This window comes from Neomonachus schauinslandi, chromosome 3, assembly GCF_002201575.2.
Source record: "Neomonachus schauinslandi chromosome 3, ASM220157v2, whole genome shotgun sequence".
Taxonomy (NCBI): Eukaryota; Metazoa; Chordata; class Mammalia; order Carnivora; family Phocidae; genus Neomonachus; species Neomonachus schauinslandi.
The window spans coordinates 141,992,429-142,012,218 of NC_058405.1; the positions used below are offsets into that span (position 1 = coordinate 141,992,429).

Sequence of the window (19,790 nt, forward strand, 5' to 3'; positions counted from 1 at the left end):
CCATCTCAGGTCAAAAGCCTTGGGGACATCCTTCATTCTGTGTGAACTTGTAAAAATAATGTGTTTTAAATGAATCACTGCTAACTGGCTACTCTGGGTTAACGTGCATCCCCGATAATGATGCCTGGAAGTCTTAACTCTTAGTACCTGAAGTGTCACCGTATTTGGAAAGAGGGTCTTTGCAGATGTGACTGAGCTAAGATGAGGTCATTAGGTTGAGCCCTAATCCAACATGACTGATGTCCTTATAATAGAGAGGAGAATACCATGTGATAAAAACAACCAGCCTACAGCATACAGCTGTAAGCCAAGAGAGGCCAAGAAGTGACGGCCACCACCAGTAAGTCTATTATCTTAAATCCTCAGTTTTCATGTGCACCCTTCACCAAATGAAGCTCCATGCATCCCAGCAAATTCATTACCTATGAAGCCACATTGTTAGATGGGACTTTAAGGATCCTACAAAAAATTACCTTAAAATTTGCCCCTTAGGCAATCCCAAAAGAGAATTACCATAAATAATCTGTGCAATAGGTACCTCCCTAAAATAAATATAGAGCTTCTGAGGATGAGTACCTTCAGGTTAATACACATTGAGGTTCTCACATATGTTTAATAGGGAAAGATTAAGAAGTTTACACCAAGGTAATGACCCTGAATAGCTCTTGGAATATATAATTTTGAGAGCTTTTTATATTGCTTTGTTGTTTCTACTTTCTGACTTAGGAAAAAAGAATAATGAACATGCACTGTTTGTAGATTAAGAAAAATACTAACACTGCCAACAAAATGAATAACATCTGAAAAGGTATATATTACTTGAACAATCACCGTCTTTCCTCAAACACACACACGTGAAGTTATTACTTCAGCTCACAACCTACATTCTGTCTGCTTTTGTCTACTTTGAGATTTGTATTTAGGGAAAGAGGTACTATTAATGTTTATGATACAATTTCCTAAAGACTTCATTCAGTTGGTTGTGCAATAACATTGATCAAATAATGTAGTAGGCAGAAGAGAACTGAAACTTCATGAGCACTGCCTATGAAAGTGTAAAACTGTAAAAGTGTGAGCCTTGCAATGCCACCTACGTAAGCAAGATTCCGCTGCCAGTGGCTGGCTGGCTTTACTCTCCTCCTCCTCCTGTTTGCACTCTCCAGCTACATCCAGGTACAGCTCTATACCTATAGGTAGTGAGACTATAGGGTTGTTGTTTTTTTTTCCAAGCACACTGATGTAGGTCAAGACTCACAATTTCAGAAATTCACATATTTCTGGATCAGTTTCCTAAAAACTGGGTCAAAATCTCTGCCAAAAGAATGAATGTGGCTTATAATAGTTATTGTTTCTCTTTAAAACGAATCCCTTAAGGGGAAATACAATTTTATCTGTCTCCAAAAATGCAACCACACGTTCTAGTTCTGAATAGAATAATGACTGTATAAAAGTGGTGTGTTTTTATATATAGGTCTGCACATCTATTTCAATTAAGTGAAAGTAGGCTGATCTGTAAATAAACGGCAGGAGAATCTAAAGGGCTTAACTTTAGAGAAAGTCCGCTGTCATAACATCGAGAAGGCTAAAAATCTCAGATTTCACTACTTTTCATCCTGAAGAACAGCTGAGTATATAATTTTATCTTTAATTTACTTCACATTTCAATGTAACACTACATTTTCTACTTTCTCTTTGCATGCGCATGTGCACACACACACACAAATGTATGTATCCACCAATGGGTAGCTCAGAAAGGAATAATCTATATTAATATGATAGATACTTTTCAAAATTTGGACGAACCACAAACTGAAAGAAAAAAGATTATTAAGAAAATAATGCCTTCTTATGAGGCAGGATTTGATGTCAACTCTTGCAGCATCTCTCTTTCCATGATTAATAGTTTTGCAAATAAGTAACAAAAATAATCTACTATACCTGATTTTTAACACTGGCGTATCTTTTTAGGTGTTTTATAAATTCTGGTCGAGAAGTGTTTCGTGCAATGATAAGAGCCATGCTTCCATTATTTAATCTGGAATTAAATATTTGTATTTGACATTGAGAAGTTTATTAAGTGATTGCAACAGAAATTACTCTGTATCATTCCTTCTAACAAATATCACGTTTACTAGAAGTTTTAGGCAAGATAGATTAATCATCGTCAAGTTATAGTTACCTAAAATTCTTAAATCTTATCTTGCCGTGTTAAATGGCACAGCCCTTCAAATTAGTTTTATTAAGCAACTCACTTCCTTCTCTGTAAGTTCTTATTTTAAGGGCTTTTTTAGAAAATGAACTATCATGCGTCCTATACACCTATCAAGACATCATTTAAAATCCAATGTATTTACTTAGGGATTCAAAATGTGAAATCATGTGTAAAATAGCAAATAAATACAAATGGTATAACAAATTGTTCAACACTTTCTAAAAACCTACAGTATGATATTTAAATATTTACTTATGGGCAGGTCGAAGTGACATAGGAAAATAAAGGGGCCCATGGATGGATAAAAGGGACAAATGTTACCACACATGTGCAGTTAAATGACTGAGCATTTTAATCTTGCATAACTGTTCAGTTTAATATAAGAGACTGCAAATTTAGAGATGTGATTTAGTGCCAAAAAAGCCACTCACAAATGCATCTAGCTTTAGAAGGCAGTTTGCAGAAATATGTGCAAATGATTTCTAGCTTGATTTCAAGGCAAATATAAAGTTATTCCAAGGATAACAACATGAAAAAGAGCTCTTTAAATCTTATGGAAACTCAGGTTAGAGCTTGTAAGGGACCTTGGTGATTATCCAGTCATTCACTTAGTTTATACAGAAGGAAAAGAAAACCCCAAGTTTAAGTGATTTGTTCAAAGAGACACAGGGAAAAACAAAATGATCACTGGTACCAGATCTCTTAATTCCCAGGGTCCAATGTTCATTTTACTCAACATGCCAACACATTCAGAGGACTGTCTTGTGTTTTTATTTTTAAAAAATTGCTTACTTTTTCACAAACATGAAAAGCACTTCATATGTCTCCTTTTCAATACGTATTAGTCACTGAAACACACCCTATGTGCCTTAACTATTCTAAATGTTTTATTATATTATGCATTTAATCTTAGGATACTGAAAAGAACAATAATTTCTATCAGCAATTTTCACTGAGGTATTTTGAATTAAGTTATACTTTATTGTGGGGAAAAAAAAAAATTGGAAGTTGAATCTCCTGTGCAATGATCCTGAATCATTCTGAAGATAAATTTCTGACTACCTCTGGTCAGCCAAGGCATGGTGTAAAGGTATTAGCAAAAAAAAAAAAAAAAAGAAAGAAAGAAAGAAAAGGACGGAGTGTTTAATTACAGTCCACAAAGGAAATCTCTAACTAGTCATGCTCTGAAAAATTCATCAATACTGATTAAACCTAGTGAGAATAAGCAATGGAATTCCAGGCAAGCTAAAAACTGTATGGGACAGCATTGAGAGAGGCATGAATCCACTCCCAGAAGAGCAGACTACCTCTCATGAAGGTCCTTGAGCAAACGTGAGAGTCAGAGATGAAGGAGGGTTAGATAAGTATTGTCTCCAGTCCTGTAGAACATTGCTCCTTTAGTCAGCTAGCTGGTTTTCACTTTTAGTGGGGAAAACTACATTAGGGAGGTACATAGCTATCTAGGATTTCTGATGGTATAGGCAGGAAACAATTAAGCTCAATTTCTGTATCACACAACCTTCAAAATAACTCCTTTCCAGTTACTAGAGATAGTAAGGACCCTGGTGTCCAGATTATGAATACCCAAGTTTATAGTTTTTCTTCTTCTCTAACTTTGGATATTTCTCTGTTTGTTACCTTCATATCAACTGCCAAGGAAAAAATTTTAAATCCATCCCCTTTGCTAGCTGTTAATCATTCTGGTTAAATATTTTGCAGGGAAGACAAAACTAATCATTGCAATTACGTTATAAATTGCCACAGCACAGAAGTCATTCTTTCATTCCACTTCCAGGGAAAATCTAGATTTGACTATATTACACAACACTCATGATCCTTTCTTCTATGCTCTCTATGGGAGTGGGAGAGAAAGATTTTCAGATGAATAATGGACAGCTGCTTGAAAAGAATGTATAAGAGATAGTTTATATTTTTCTGGATAAAATGATATATAAAATGTCTCAAGAAAATGTGGGCAGCAGATTCATATGTACCACTATTCATACTAAATATAAATAAGTGAAATTCAGCTTCCTTTGACTAAAGGTATCAAATATACCCACGTACATGCTATTCATGCTGAGGATATTTATGTCTGCTCTACAGTTTGAAAGTAGAGATGGTCATAAGAAATACCAGAAATATAATGTTTTCAATGACCAGTAAATAAACACAAATAAAGCAAGCAAAGTAGGCAAAAAATGACACAATAAAATCATGTTAATAAAACCCAAGAAATATTTTAGCCTCAGTAATATGAAATCAGTGATCATCTAGCATTTCCAGTTTAACAGTTGGTCTCAGCCTACTCTGATGCTAAGTCCCTTGGGATCTCTAATATTATCACAGTCCAAAAGACACTACCTGTTGATAATATTCTAGTCAGCCAAAAGTTAGCAAGGTATTCTAAAAGAAAAAAACTGGTTTATAGAAAAGTATCAGTGATTCAATAAAAATACTTACTAACCTGGTAGTAGGTGCCAAGCCTCTAGGTGCCACTGAACACAGGCAAGGGATTGCCATAATGCTGACATTCAAGAACTGACCCTGGATGGTCTGCCAGTGGTCACTGCCGGCTAAAGGCAATGGAAGAGATTGGTTACTTTCCCTCACCAGAGCAAAATGTCAACAGAGCCTAGCTCAGTTCTCAAGGAGGTACTTTTAAGCTTACCAGATTTGGGAGATCCTTCCGCCTTCCTAAAAGTAAGAACACAAAGAAAACCACATCACACAAAAAATAACATCTATTCAATTGAGAAACTTCAAGAACCTAATATGTTAAATATTTTCTTAGATTAGATACACTAAGTAAAAATATGTGAGTATATTCCATTACTGCACTATACTGTGCTGATTCATTTAAAGGTGGTATCATCCATAACAATGATTTTCCATTTCTTTTAAAGACTAGAACATTTGCTTTGTGTGGCTTTGAGTAATATTTGTGTTCCACACTAGACTGAAATTCTGAGGGCAAAAACCATGGGTTTTGTTTGTTTTTCGGCTGAGTGTTGTATCCAAAGTGCCTGGTATGTAGTATTCAATAAACAGGCTGATGGATGGATGGATGGATGGATGGATGGAGTGAATCGTTGTTTCTGAAGACAGAAGTCAAACTACACGGCCTACTAGAACTTCACTACTCTATATACTTTGCTACTATTTTCAAAAAACAACCAAAGATCACAAGACCAATACATTGTGTATATCAAACTGTTCCATGCTTTAAAGAAAGATATAGATGTTTACATCACTTTGAGCTCTTTACCTACCTTTCTTGTAAACCGTGAGAGCTGATACATGGTAAAAAAGATATTTCACAGTCTTCAGGCCTAAAAATACAGAAAAATTTGCTATTAACATTCATGTACTCTAAGATATAAAATTTTTGGCTTAAGGAAAAAAAACAACTTACTTAAGTTTTGCCAGTGCCTTCATGACCGCAAAATCCCTTCGTTGGTTGGGTGACATCCATCGATTTTTTTCTGCCAGGGCCAAAGTTCTTCCACCAAAGCCAAACATGGCTGAGAACCCAAAGCGAAGAAGCTTGCCAGTGGTGCTAAAAGTGCAGACATCAACTGGTTGTACGTGCCCTTGAATATCATGTTGGATATTAGTCAAGCAGTGAGAGGAGTAGGGCAAGTTGTCAAAATGGCAAACAAAGAAGAGCCTATTTATTTACTTATAGAAGTTCTCGAGCAACTTCATACCAGGATAAATATCCTTGCTTTCTCTTCATCTCCCTTAACCTACAACTACTACAGCTGCCATTTGTAACTTTTTCAGGTACTAAGGAAGAAAAACACAAAGGAGTAAATACTGCAGCTTATTGTTATTTCATTTAAAACATGGTTAAGGAAGTCAAGTTGAAGTACATGTGCAAAGTAAACTTAGATTTAACAGTAGTTTTGCATTGTACTTATCTGAGTTTACAGACCTTCCATCAACTGGAATAATCACAATTCTAGAGTGGCTATGCGGTGTACTTTTTTTTTTTCTCTTTGTGTTTTTCTTTTAATAACATCATCCCAGCCCTATAGTCTTCATGTAGTCCAACAATAGTATCTGATATACTTAAATAGGATGCATGGGTTTTCACTATCTTGATTGTAAAATTGTGACCTTGACCATCATGATGATTTTCTTTTCTCACGAGATTATAGTAAAACTTCATTTTCTGCTCTTTATAGTGCCTGGACTCTGAAAAGGGAAGCAGTCCAAATGGTAAAGCTTCGCCTAATTGACTTTTGGTTTTCAGTAAAACATTTCTCTGCTTTGAAAGACAAAGAACTTGTCCTTCCTTAGATATGTCTGACAGAAATAAAATCACGTTATGTAAATATAAAAGCTTCCTTATAAAAAAACAAACTTCCTTATAAAACATGAACTTCTTTGAAAGAATTCTTACCCATTATAATGTGCAAAGTTGCAGTTACCACGTGAGGGATCCCATGAAGAGAGTGTGCCAGTACGTTGGTAGAGCCTGCCAAATCAATTTCAAAACATGTAAAATCAATGTAGTGTTATGTTTCAAGTTAGGCACTTGCTTACTTTACAGATACCACTATGTAATGTTCAAATGAAAAAATTAATGGAAGTTTGTAAGTGTTCATTCACAGCTTCGATTCACATCAAATGGTTGCCAAATCACTGTTTAGCCTTTAAACAACTTAAAATTAGTAAATAGTTCATAGTATCTACTTGCTCACAGCTTTTTCCATCATTGTCTAGTTTCTACTAAAATATACTAGCTATATCAAAGTCTACTCCACCTCCAATGAGTGGGCTTCTAACTTCTATCACAAAATGAGCACCAACAGCACTAAGGCTGTCTTGGAAGAGCAGAGACAAATGCATAAATATATAAATAAAAATCCAAATAGTAACAATCTAAAATCACTGTAAAGTACAAAAGACAGTTTCTAAATACCTTTAATGAATCTTTGAGATAAGCTTTCATCCAAGAGGGGATTTCCCTCTTATATGACAAATGATATCCTAAAGAAATATTTAATTCCATGGTATTTAACATGCTATAAAAGTCTGTTTTGAGACATTATAGGTTTCTTATTTTCATAATGATTAGGATAATTTATGATCCACATGGATTTTTGCCACCAGCCTACAGAAGAAAAGAGTTCTCTCAAGTCAGGCTTCTATAACATTTACGTGTCTCTGAGATCTTGGGGTAAAAGCCTTCTTTTGAAGAGGAAAACATCAACTAACCCCTGCCATTCCCAGGAGGTTAAAAGGATTTAAAATTAAGAGGCTACAAATTTTCTGGAATTACAGAGTACAAGAAAGAAAAGCAGTTAACAGCCTGGAGCTATGAAAGCATGAAGGTTAGCCCCTGGATTTGTTAATTGGGAACATTCCTGTGTGGTCATACATGATCTCTTCGATTTGTGTCACTTGCACTGATGTGTTCTAGGGCTGTTGAGTTGAAGAAGCTGAGGCAATTCAGACATTTTCAACCAAGGCTGTCATTAAAATAATCATCATAAGGGACTTAACTAATATTAATGACTTCCAGACCTCTAGTAATACCAGTTCAAAAAAAAGTCCATCTCAACCCTAATTAGTTAACCCTGTTTCAACTGATTCATCAAAGGGCAAATGATGCTCTGACCTTTGGTACTCAGAATATGGCCCACTGTCCAGCCACAATACCCTGGTGCTTAGGACAATACCTGGGTGCTTATTAAAATGTTGACTCTCGGGTCCCACTCCAGACCTACTGAATCAGAGTCTGCATTTTATAAGATCCTCAGGTTTTGTTTATGAACAGTAACTTGAAGAGGCACTCATCTAGAATGTATGGTCTAGGGATCAGGAGCATCAACATTATCTGGAAGCTCGTTAAAAAGGCAAATATCTGGGTCCCACCTCCAAAGATTGGAAACAGAAGGTGTGGAAGTGAGGCCCAGGTGTCCATGCTTTAGCAAGGTCTCAAGGTGACTCATATGCACCCTAAGGTTTAAGAACGAGGGGTCCAGAAACCTGTTACTCAGTGGATCTTTACCCAGGAGTCAATTACCTAAGCCTTTCCAATTATCCTTTGACCATCTACAGCCTGCCCTTTGGTCATCTAATTGCTGCTAATTAATCTGGAATGGGTGGGAGGGAAGAGAGGAAACAAATCAACCTATTTTGCTTCCCAATCAGATTTATGGTAAAGGTTTTGGAGGAGGCCACATAATTAGAGTGAGATATTTAGGATTATCAATGGATTACAGTACTCCATGAAACACATTTCCTCCATTACCATGGTTAATTAGGAATAGACCATAAAAGCATTCCTCTAGAAAGGCTATTAAAGAACATAATGTAATGTTGTCATGTGCAATAGAGAATGACACATATCATGACTCAAGAAAATAAAGACCATTTATTCCCTCTGCGTTTGAAGTATGCTAAGCATGCCCAAACACAAATCCTTTTAGACTGCTAAAGATCACTTTTTTAATTTTTATGTCTCAGGCTTTGCACCTTGACAACTTGTTCTTAATTCCATAGAGTTTGCAAAGAGGCATGACCAGAAATTATTTTAGTCATTTTCTAGTCTGATTAACCTATTCCTTAGTCCTGAAGAACAGCTTTTTACACCCTGAATCAAAAAGGAAAGTTTGTGAGGAAAGTGCTTATAAAAAGATAATACTATAGACTGCTCAGTATTTTTGTTTGGATAATCTAAAAGACAGAGTACAATTTCCAAAAACAAAATGTGATCCATCTGAAAAGATGTCTACATGCCAAAAGAACATGCTGCTCACATAAATAACAACCATGTAATTTTAGCATTCTCACAAAAGCTATAAATGTTCTACCTCAAGGTAAACATTTTAATTAGCCTGAAAAGTTATTTTTCTTAACAGCTACCAGCAACTTTGCTCGCCACCACCTCCCCAGACCTGCTAAAATGTGCCAAATACAAAGAGGATAAGGACAGAAGTAGCAGTTCATGTAAAGCCTGAGTGATGGACATACCAGGCAGAAACTATGGAGGCAAAAAGCAAAAAGGAAAAAAATTGTCCTTGGAAGTGCAAGCACTTCTGCAGAACAATTAACTTAATTAACCAGACACCATGAATATTCATAAGGCCGTTAATGTCTCCCACATCCAAACAGATAAATGTGATGTAATGACTTCCTAGTCAAGCATATCTAAAATTCTCATGAAAACTGCACCTACACTTTGGTTCTTTGCCTGAAATATCATAGAAATTAACAGTCCCTTGGCAATATTTTGTTCTCCTCAAATTAATTGGAAAGCATGAATTTATTTATGTGAACGCTATAGGAATATATGGTTCACAGCCATCAGTATGTGGATTGAGCCTTGTTTTACAACAACTGGATTGCTTTTTTATTTTTATGTCCTCTCTGGCTTTTTCCTCTATCCTTCCCCCTACCCCTTTAATCGGAATCTCTGTATAGTTCCTTAGCACCAGTTCCCATGGCAACACACACCATTGCTAATGGCCAGCAGTTCAAATACAGGCTTCCCCACAACTGATCCATTTGAGTCTGACCATAATTCAGCGGCTTAGTCTGTTGGCTCAGTGGAGTAATTTACTAAACACTCTCCCTCTGGGTGTCTCTCTCCAGGAGGCAAATGGCTTCAAAGGCAGACTGTCTTCTGTGTGCAGCTCGGAAGCTTCCTGCCTCGCTCTTGTTCCCGTTCTCTATCAAAGCCCTGATGGGGCCTTGAGTCCTCCTATTAGTACATCCTGCGCATGACTCCCCCCTTCCTTATGGAATCCATAAGCTGGAACTCCTATACAATGACCACAATTTTGGCAACAGGCTGTATTTTCTAAGCGAAGTGCATTCAAATGGCATATTAAAAAGGTAAGCATGCCCACCTAGCTAGTTTTGCTAGCTAACTATTCACTTTATGTCAAATGCGTCCCTGTGAGGATAACCACCTTTCCATTTGTGATTCACAGCAGTTAATAAGTGACCTTGGGAGTGTGTATACTAGTGAAGAGGAAGTGACCTAAGCACATCCACTTGGCATGGAAAGAAAGGCTGAAAAGCCCCATTATAGACAGAGCCATTAAGATGACACGGAACGGTCAAAGTAGCTGGACCCTCTTTGCCAGCATCTTTTTTTTCCCCAGTTGAGGTTATTTTCTTCTCTTCTGCTTAAAGATCAGCAACGGTTTTTCTCTATATGCTTTATAATTATTAGGATACATCCAAATACGTGTCTCCTTTTAAATTCTTTTTTTTTTTTTAAGACTTCACAGTCTAAAAGAGCATTTGTATATCTTTTGTTCTCTGTCAATGAACAATACTAAATATACTAAAATCCATACTAAATGAATGTGATTATCAAGTGGATAGAAGGTTGAATTTTGTAACCAGGTACATTATTTCCTATTTTCATAGGAAACAACCATTGTTTCTGCTTTTCTGGTAGAGAGAATATCGTGTGAGGTTTTCCAAATGAAAAGAAATAATCCCTTTCCATCACTATCGTTTGTTTAAATAATTTGGGAGGAGTGACTGGCATAGCGTAATAAACTTGTGAAAGATGTTTCCCTCTCTTCTGGAAGCCAGGGCTGCTCTAGCTGTTCTCCCAGGCTCCCAGCGCTTTCCCCTCCCTTCCCCTACTCACAAATTCTACAAAGGCTCCCAGCAGGGTGTTCCCTTGCTCTCAACCTCCCATTGTTCCCTACTGTTTATCAAACACAATTCAGACACCTCCTTGTGGAGTCCCGGAGCCACATGGTTTGGGAAAATTTTGATTCAGTCATCACCCAACAAATGGCCCATTTTCTATTTCTCCAAGCTCCTGGATTTTGCTTTGGCATTGATTATTTTTGCAATGAAGAAAATAACTCATCCTCATCAGGCCAGATCCTACCCATTTTAGGCCTAATTCAAGTGGCACTAGCTCTATCAACGTCTTCTTTATGTTCATTCACTTAATAAACGCTATGGAGCGTTCACTGTGTCATGTTCTATTCTAGCTGCTGGCAATTACAGCAGTGAGAATGAATCTTTTTGGCATTCCCAACTCCAGGTTATGTATTTATACTCTGATAATGAGAGTTCCACATTTTACCTCACATGACATTGTAAGCAGCTTGACTCAAGTGGCCCTGTTGGGAAATTTCATACCTGGTGCTGTGCGATCATTAGACCTAATAGGGGAAAGCAGAATAATAATTATCCCATTTGTGGATTGTTTAACTATGTATTAAATCCTCCACATATACCATCTAATACTACCATAACCTTATAATGAGGTGAATATATGTGTATCTTTTTTACAGATTAGAAAAATGAGGCTCAAAGTAATTAAATAACTTGTCCCATTCGATAGTGGAGATGACGAGCTTGGGTCTTTCAGATTCAAAGTCTGTGCATTTAGCTCTGCGTTACACTGTCTAGGTTAGGAAGGGAAACAGAGAAATAGAGGAGGAGAGGTTCCATTTAGCAAATCCATGGCCCCCTGCTTGCCTGCAGGTATTAACCCAAGTGGAAGCTGCGCTCCGACAGGGTTGAGGGGGCTGCCTGTTTCCTTCCCGGCATTCCTCTGGGCTCTGAGAAGCAAAGCATGGGCCGCTTCACTGGCAGATCCGTCTCCACCAACACAGACGACACTAGAAAACAAGAAATTAAGAATGCAACACTTTAAAATAATTGGTCATAATTCCTGAAATCTCAACTTCAAAAGAGTAACCTTATATATTCACGTGCATGGTGACTCACACGCACCTTCCAACATTTTAGTTTAAGTGTCAGTGAGTAAGAAGGCTCTAGCACTGCACTGCTAAAGTTTACTTTGCATATATAATACCTACACGATGACCCGATAGACAAAATATTTTTAAGTGGGTTAAGAGACATTAGAACATTTGACCATGTTAATTACATTGGACCTGCGTTTTGCTCTGTTAATATCCAAAAGTATATTCTTCTCATTTTATGTTAACAGTTATGTGCAATTCATTTAACCAAGTGCTAATTTTCAATACAGCTCTGAAAAGACAGCTGTAAAAGTCATGTAAAATATGAAACTTTAAGAAGCTATTTATCATTAGTATATAAATATAGTAATTGAAAACCTGAACTGTTTTTTATCTTTTGGACATCACTGCTAGATGGCACTTTTTTAAATTATTGTTACTACCGGGGCGCCTGGGTGGCTCAGTCATTAAGCGTCTGCCTTCGGCTCAGGTCATGATGCCAGGGTCCTGGGATCGAGCCCCGCATCGGGCTCCCTGCTCAGTGGGAAGCCTGCTTCTCCCTCTCCCACTCCCCCTGCTTGTGTTCCCTCTCTCGCTGTGTCTCTGTCAAATAAATAAATAAAATCTTTTAAAAAAAAAATTATTGTTACTACCCTTTTGACCCTAGTCAGTACTGCTAATAATTTTTTTAAGACCCCATGGTAAGTAGACTATAGCAGAGGAGGTGGTAGAAATTCATGAAAGTAATATATAAGATTTCAGAAATTTGTTTCATAATTATTTGTATTTAAAAGATGTAAAATAGGGGCGCCCGTGGCTCAGATGGTTAAGCGTCTGCCTTCAGCTCAGGTCATGATCCCAGGGTCCTGGATCGAGTCCCGCATCGGGCTCCCTGCTAGGTGGGGAGCCTGCTTCTCCCTCTGCCTCTGCCTCTCTCTCTCTGACTCTCATGAATAAATAAATAAAACATTAAAAAAAAAAGATGTAAAATAATCTTAAGTAGCAAAATCACATTAATTTACCCAAAAGGAGGAAGAGTTTGTGCTATTGAAAGCAGGTGTCATAACTCAAGGCCTCTAAGGGCCCAGCAAAAATGGAAGAGCACACTGAGTCTAAAGGAGGAACAGATTCTCAGTTCAGCCCACTCACATCATCTGAGAGGCATGCCCACATTTTTCTAGAGATTTTTCATCCTTTGATTTTTCTAGAGAAGCCATAGATTCTGATTTTTGAGTGAGTCTCCTAATTTGTCAACATTATCAACTAGCATTCAATATATTTAAAACCTTTACATGCCAAACAAAACAGACTATGGACCATGAGCAGGAGGTTTTATTTATTTAAAGATTTATTTATTTATTTGAGAGAGAGCGTGCGCACGGGAGGAAGGGGTAAAGGAAGAGGGAGAGAGAAACTCAAGCAGACTCCATGCTCAGCACAGAGCCTGAGGTGGAGCTTGATCTCAGGACCCTGAGATCAGACCTGAGCCAAACCAAGAGTCGGACGCTCAACTGACTGCACCACCCAGGTGCCCTGGTCACCAGATTTTAAATGGTTCCTTAAGTTTAAGAAGCTCTAGATGTTGGTGAATCCAGAGACTGAGGGTTCATCAACTCCCCCACACCTTGCTCTCGCCTTCCAGCCCCTGCCCATAGCTGAGGTTCAGCCCTATGACTGCACACAGCCTGGCAGGTCCAGGTCCACCCTAGTTATGAGAGACTCCAGGATGTGGGATATGACCCAGGTCATTTTTGGCTAGGGGTATTATTTTATGTCTGAAAGGATTCTAGGGGTTCATCATGTGGTCACTGATTCAGAAAAAAAAAGTGATTCTATCTACTGAGGGTTGACTTTATGTCAGAAAATATGCTAGTTCTTTTCTATTAAATCCTCAGAATTCTATGAAGTAGGCATTAGCCTCATCTTTATAAAGGAAGAAACCATGGTTTGCTGTGAACCTTGTCTAATAGGATTTCAAAGATCTCGGAAATTTGCCAACATTCTATGAACTTAATTATAACTATGAGATTCATGCCCTTTCTACCTGTTGAGATGCGTGTGATCTAAAAGGAGCACATGAAGTCATCCAACAAAACATCTAACTTAGCACAGAAGAACCTGACTTTTCCATTTAGTATGGCAGCATCTGACCCCTGGGATCCTGCATCCAGTCATAGCATCTTGTACATGTTAACTCATTTCTAGAATTGACAGGGATGGCTCCTCTGTGAACATACTCTGCCTTTGAACTTTTGTCATAACACATTCTATGTTACATTTTGAAACTTTTAACAAATGATAATTACAACAATAAAGTAACATTTAGTGAATAATTACTATGTACCAAGCACTGTTCTCAGCACCCTCCATGTATTAACTCATTTAATTTGGACATTTAATATGGACAATAACCATATGCAATAGATACTTTTACCTTCAATTTCAAATTAAGAAACTAAGGCATAGAAAGATTAAATAACTTTTCCAAGGTCATTACATAATAAGTAACAGAAGGAAGATTTGAAACATCATAATTCAGCCTTAGAGACTGCCCTACTACTATTCCATGTATTATAATCCTTTCCTATACGTGAAACCTAATGAAAATCACCTTATGAGAGGTTTACTGTTTCGAAAATCAGTTTACCAGTAGAATCAATGTGGAATTAAATGTGTTAAGAAAAAAAAATGTGTTGATAACTACTATATCGTTAAGATCACCTCCAGGAATACTACTCAACCTTGGGGATATATTTAATGCAAACATATCACAAGAGTCTGGACATTACAAGAAAAGGCAAAGCAAACACCCACCCACAACCTTCTATAATGTGTTAATTTAACCACCCTTAAGAGTTACCCTAAACAGGGCACCTGGGTGGCTCAATTGGTTAAGCAACTGCCTTCAGCTCAGGTCATGATCCCGGAGTCCTGGGATCGAGTCCCACATCGGGCTCCTGGCTCGGCGGGGAGCCTGCTTCTCCCTCTGACCCTATCCCCTCTCATGCTGTTTCTCTCTCTCTCTCTCAAATAAATAAATAAAATCTTAAAAAAAAAAAAAAAAGAGTTACCCTAAACATAAACCTTAGAGTAACTAATCCTTTGCATGTGGTACCTCTTATATTTTCAGAAAAAGTAAACTCCTTCTTTCCATGACCCCAAATACAATGATTCTGTCTGGAAAAGTACAACCAGAGGCTGATACCTTATTTCTCTTCATAAAAGTTCTCTTTATATAATTTTTAAATGAGCGTATCTTCATCTACAAACCAGTATCATCTTTGAGATGTTTAATAGGTTACTAGGTTTTGATTTAAACTTTTTCTTTTCTGAAAAGAGGTACTTTTTAAAAAATACCTTAGTATAGAGATATCGATGTGATCAAATGTCAATGTTAGTCAAATAATGTCTAAATCAGTATGGGTTTAGCTCATGGTGAAATTTAAAAAAGGAGAGAAAAACTGTGTAATTCAACCAGTTCAAATAAAAACTCTGAAAAATAGGAAAACATTAGTATATTTATTACTGCATAAGAACTATAGCTTAACCACGTTCACACTTGTAAATTCAACTGTTGCTGCTTCAAGTCTACGCACCGGATAGTACTCTTTTCTTTGCCTTTACAAAACTTTCTCTCTATGCATAGTGAAAATAGGGGCAAATAAAAAGTGACACTCCTACAAGTTTGAGCAATGGATCTCAGGGTGTTTGCTAGAATACACAGGAGATGCACAACAGCAGTCTTAAGGACTGATAGATGTGTTCCTGTTAGCTTTGTCATAGTGGGTCTTCATAGAAACATATGTAACTTGTTAAAAATTCCAAAATCTTAGCAAGTAACATTTCTTAAACATTATTTACCAAACCATTTTGCTTTATTAAATAGTACACACAGAATATTTCTTGGATCTTAAACACTCTGGTCTGTGTCTAAAAACCTGTAGATGATTTTCTAGCCACACCCTATCAATAGTTTCACTTGAATTAGGCAGAAATGCTTCAGCCTCAAGTTCTTGAAGGAATCCCCTCTCTCATCAAAAGACCATAGAATCTTGGGGGTAGCTTATCCCCACCTTAAATCATTTGTACCTATTTCTCAAGAAGTGCTCCAATAGCCACTCTTTGAACAAGTTCAGAAACAGGGAACTCACAAACAGAGTGCATTACATTTTCAAATGCTTCCACTTGTTAGAGAATTGTTCTTTCTTTTTAATTGAAGTATATTTGACATATAACATTCTGTGAGTGTCAGGTTAATAACAATGATTCGTTATTTATGTGCATTGCAAGTGATCTTCACAATAAGTCTAATTACCAGCCATCTTCACACAAAGTTACAAGAAAATTATTTTCTTGTGATGAGAATTTTCAGGATCTCTATTAGCAACTTTCAAATATGCAATACACTGTTGTTGACTATAATCTTCATGCTGTACATTATATCCCCCTGACTTATTTATAACTGGAAGTCTGTACCTCTTGATCTCCCTCACCCATTTCACCCATCCCCAATCCTCCTCCCCTCCAGCAACCACCAATCTGTTCTTTTTATCTTGCCATTTGCAAGAACATGGAAGGACCTAAAGAGCATTACACTAAGTGAAGTAAGAGAAAGATAAATACAACGATTTCCCACATATGTGGAATCTAAAAACAAAACAAAATTCGTGCAAAGAATTGTTCTCTTAAAGTGTCTAAAGAAACTATGTTTCCATTGTTCTCCTCATATACCTAATCCATGTAATTCTAAGTGGAGTGACTTAAAATGACCATTTTACTAAGTTTTCCCAGGTCCCAGTGGAAAAACTAGGCCCATGAAAATAAATGAGATATTAAAGGAATCTTAGAAAAAAGATGATTTTCAATAGAAATTTTAAATTATTCTAAGTCCTAAATAAATCAGCATGCTGTGGAATTCAGAAACCATTAAATCACTGAACTTAAGTCATAGAGTAGTTAGGTCAAACTATGTGGTTAAAAAAATGTGGATAATAACTAAAAGATATGCATAACTTTTAGGGCCACACTGTTAAATAACAACACCTGCCATGTGAAATAAACAAGAATTAAGTATATTCAGTTAGAGAAAAAAAATTACTATCCTGCATATTTATTTATTTATTTTAAAGATTTTATTTATTTATTTGACAGAGAGAGACACAGCGAGAGAGGAAACACAAGCAGGGGGAGTGGGAGAGAGAGAAGCAGGCTTCCCGCCTAGCAGGGAGCCCAATGCGGGGCTCAATCCCAGGACCCCGGGATCACGACCTGAGCCAAAGGCAGATGCTTATCAATTGAGCCACCCAGGTGCCCCTAGCATCTTTTATTTATACTGAAAATTATATATTTTAAAAGATTTATTCATTTGAGAGAGAAAGAAAGAATGAGTGCAAAAGCGGGGCTAAGGGGCAGAAGGAGAGGGAGAAGCAGACTCCCCGCTGAGCAGGGCACCTGACATAGGGCTGGATCCCAGGACCCTGAGATAACAACCTGAGCTGAAGGCAGATGCTTAACTGACTGAGCCACCCAGGCATCCCAATATATTTTTATGTATAAAATATTTATCCGCAATCACAGCCAAATGAACCAGTGGGTATCTATTAACTTTATCAACAAATTTGCAAAAGAGGATCACAATACAGTTATACCATATGACCTTCCATCAGTGCTTTTCTAGATACATGGTTCAAGCCAAGAATTAAGGACTACAGTTCCAAATATATGCACATTAGGTCAGTAAAATGTGGTCCTCTTTGATTTCCCAGGACTTATATATTTCTCCTTTTGTTTTCCTATGCCTGATCCTGAGAGGTAGAGGACCATGCCATATTGTCATCATTAATTGTTATTACATAGATATGAATGCAATAGTCTAATTACATACACCACAAATATTGAAATATTTATAAGTCCCAAATATGTGGCTAAAAACTCATGAAAACATTTCAGAACATAAGCCATGTGACACATACAGATTGATAATATAACCTACCCATCAAATTCCTGGAGTTCACAATCCTTCAGCAGTGCCAAAGCATGCCCTTCATATTCTGTTACTATTTAAAAACAAAAACCAAAAACAAAAACAGGTGAAAGTTTTAAACAACGATCTACACTCTTTCACTTAGTTTGGCAAAATAATATCATAAACATATGGTCAGGTCATAAAACAACATTCATCCTTGAATATTTTATTTTAATCATGGGAAAGAGGATTAAGGGTTACCTTCCTGATGTGTTTTATAGCTTTATGTAAAAGAGGGTCATATATTTGTTCCAACTACGTAAGTCACGTGGGGCTATCCCACACACAGCAGTTAGATCATTTATCTTGGTGCCTGTCTGTTCAGTGTTCCCTTCCTGATATTATAAAGAAGACACATTTCCTTTAAATCAGAAGCTGAAGAGCAGCAGTATTTTGAAAATAAGGCATATTAGCTGGCATCAAATAGTCAATGTTAAATCGCTTTGGCAACCTTACATGAATAAATTAGTTGAAAGGTTAGTGTAAGATTTACATACGAGAAGAATGTGTATCTGGAACTGCTAGACTAAAAAGAGGAGCTGGATGGGAAAATAATGAAGCAAAGCCAACACCAATGATAACAGACCCAAAGCCGCGGAGGAAGGTGGCACGGACCCACCAGAGCCGGAGCCTCTGAGGAAATGAATCTGTCACTCCCTATCGCTGTCTCTACAGTCGTGACGCCCTATGCAGTACTGTAAATGCCAGTGGAGACAGGATAAACTGGCACGCTGCAGATGGCACCAAGCATCCCCACCACATTTAGCATTTTCTGGGGCAGCGCTGCCAGAAGAGACAGCCCAGCTGTATCCACCCATCAAAGATTTCTGCGGACTGACATGACATTGCAGATGGATTTTTTGTGTAAGAACGTGCATCGTTATATGCAAGATTACATTAATCTTTCATGCCTGTCTGTCCCTGGTGCCGGCATGGTTCAAGCTTTTCCTACAATGTTTTTAGATATTGTTAAGAATTATTAGTCTTGGTGTCTAAAAGAATCACTCTGTATCCAGCAGCATTACATTGTAATTCGCCCCCGGTTTATTCAAATGCTGTTAACATTCACATGAATAAAACTTCTCTATATTGAATTCTAATCAGAAGAAGGCTATGAGAAAACTAAGTATAAAATATTAATAAACTTGGAAGGTTATCATAAATGATTGTGTTGATCATTTATAACCTCAGCTAGTAGTTGCAACCCTAAGAATACAAAATAAAATGTTATATACATACACACACTGAAAATACATAATGACATTATGAAGAAATATTTATGCTGAGCATCAGTTTATCAAATCTTGCTTCTATGCTAAAGCTTACTTTGGTAAAGCTTTTCAAATCCAATATGAAATTAGCTTTAAATTAGGTTATGGCTAAATGCTATCTTTTTATTCAGGAAAAAATTTTAAAATTTTAAATAATATTCAATTTCTTTGAATATTAGGTGGAATTTGACGATATGTTGATGCAAATTATCCAAGAAGAGTAATTTTTTAAAAAGATTTTACTTAACTTATTTGATACAGAGAGAGAGAGCTAGAGAGGGAACACAAGCAGGGGGAGTGGGAGAGGGAGAAGCAGGCTTCCTACGGAGCAGGGAGCCCGATGTGGGGCTCAATCCCAGGAGCCTGGGATCATGACCTGAGCCGAAGGCAGACACTTAACGACTGAGCCACCCAGGTATCTCAAAGAGAGTAATTTTTAAAATAACATTGGAAAAGTTAGAAAAATATAGTGATCTGGAACAAAGAGGAAAAGATGAAAGAAACTTGATCACAATATATTAGGAAAATGAACAAAAGGAATTAAGTCTTTGACATCAGGGAGCTCATATTCTGGAGGCAGA

The 19,790-nt window shown here is 37.2% G+C and overlaps 1 protein-coding gene across 1 annotated transcript in view; it reads right to left on the reverse strand.

The window, feature by feature from the left end:
* CERKL (ceramide kinase like) overlaps positions 1-19,790 on the reverse strand; it is a 110,739-nt gene that overhangs the window by 2,156 nt on the left and 88,793 nt on the right. The window contains exons 4-11 of the mRNA XM_021703046.1: positions 17,906-17,969; positions 11,684-11,826; positions 6,621-6,695; positions 5,628-5,805; positions 5,485-5,544; positions 4,884-4,909; positions 4,680-4,788; positions 1,939-2,035 (exon numbers count right to left, since the gene is read on the reverse strand). Coding sequence (XP_021558721.1) covers positions 1,939-2,035; positions 4,680-4,788; positions 4,884-4,909; positions 5,485-5,544; positions 5,628-5,805; positions 6,621-6,695; positions 11,684-11,826; positions 17,906-17,969 — 752 coding nt within the window. The remainder of the gene's footprint in view (positions 1-1,938; positions 2,036-4,679; positions 4,789-4,883; positions 4,910-5,484; positions 5,545-5,627; positions 5,806-6,620; positions 6,696-11,683; positions 11,827-17,905; positions 17,970-19,790) is intronic.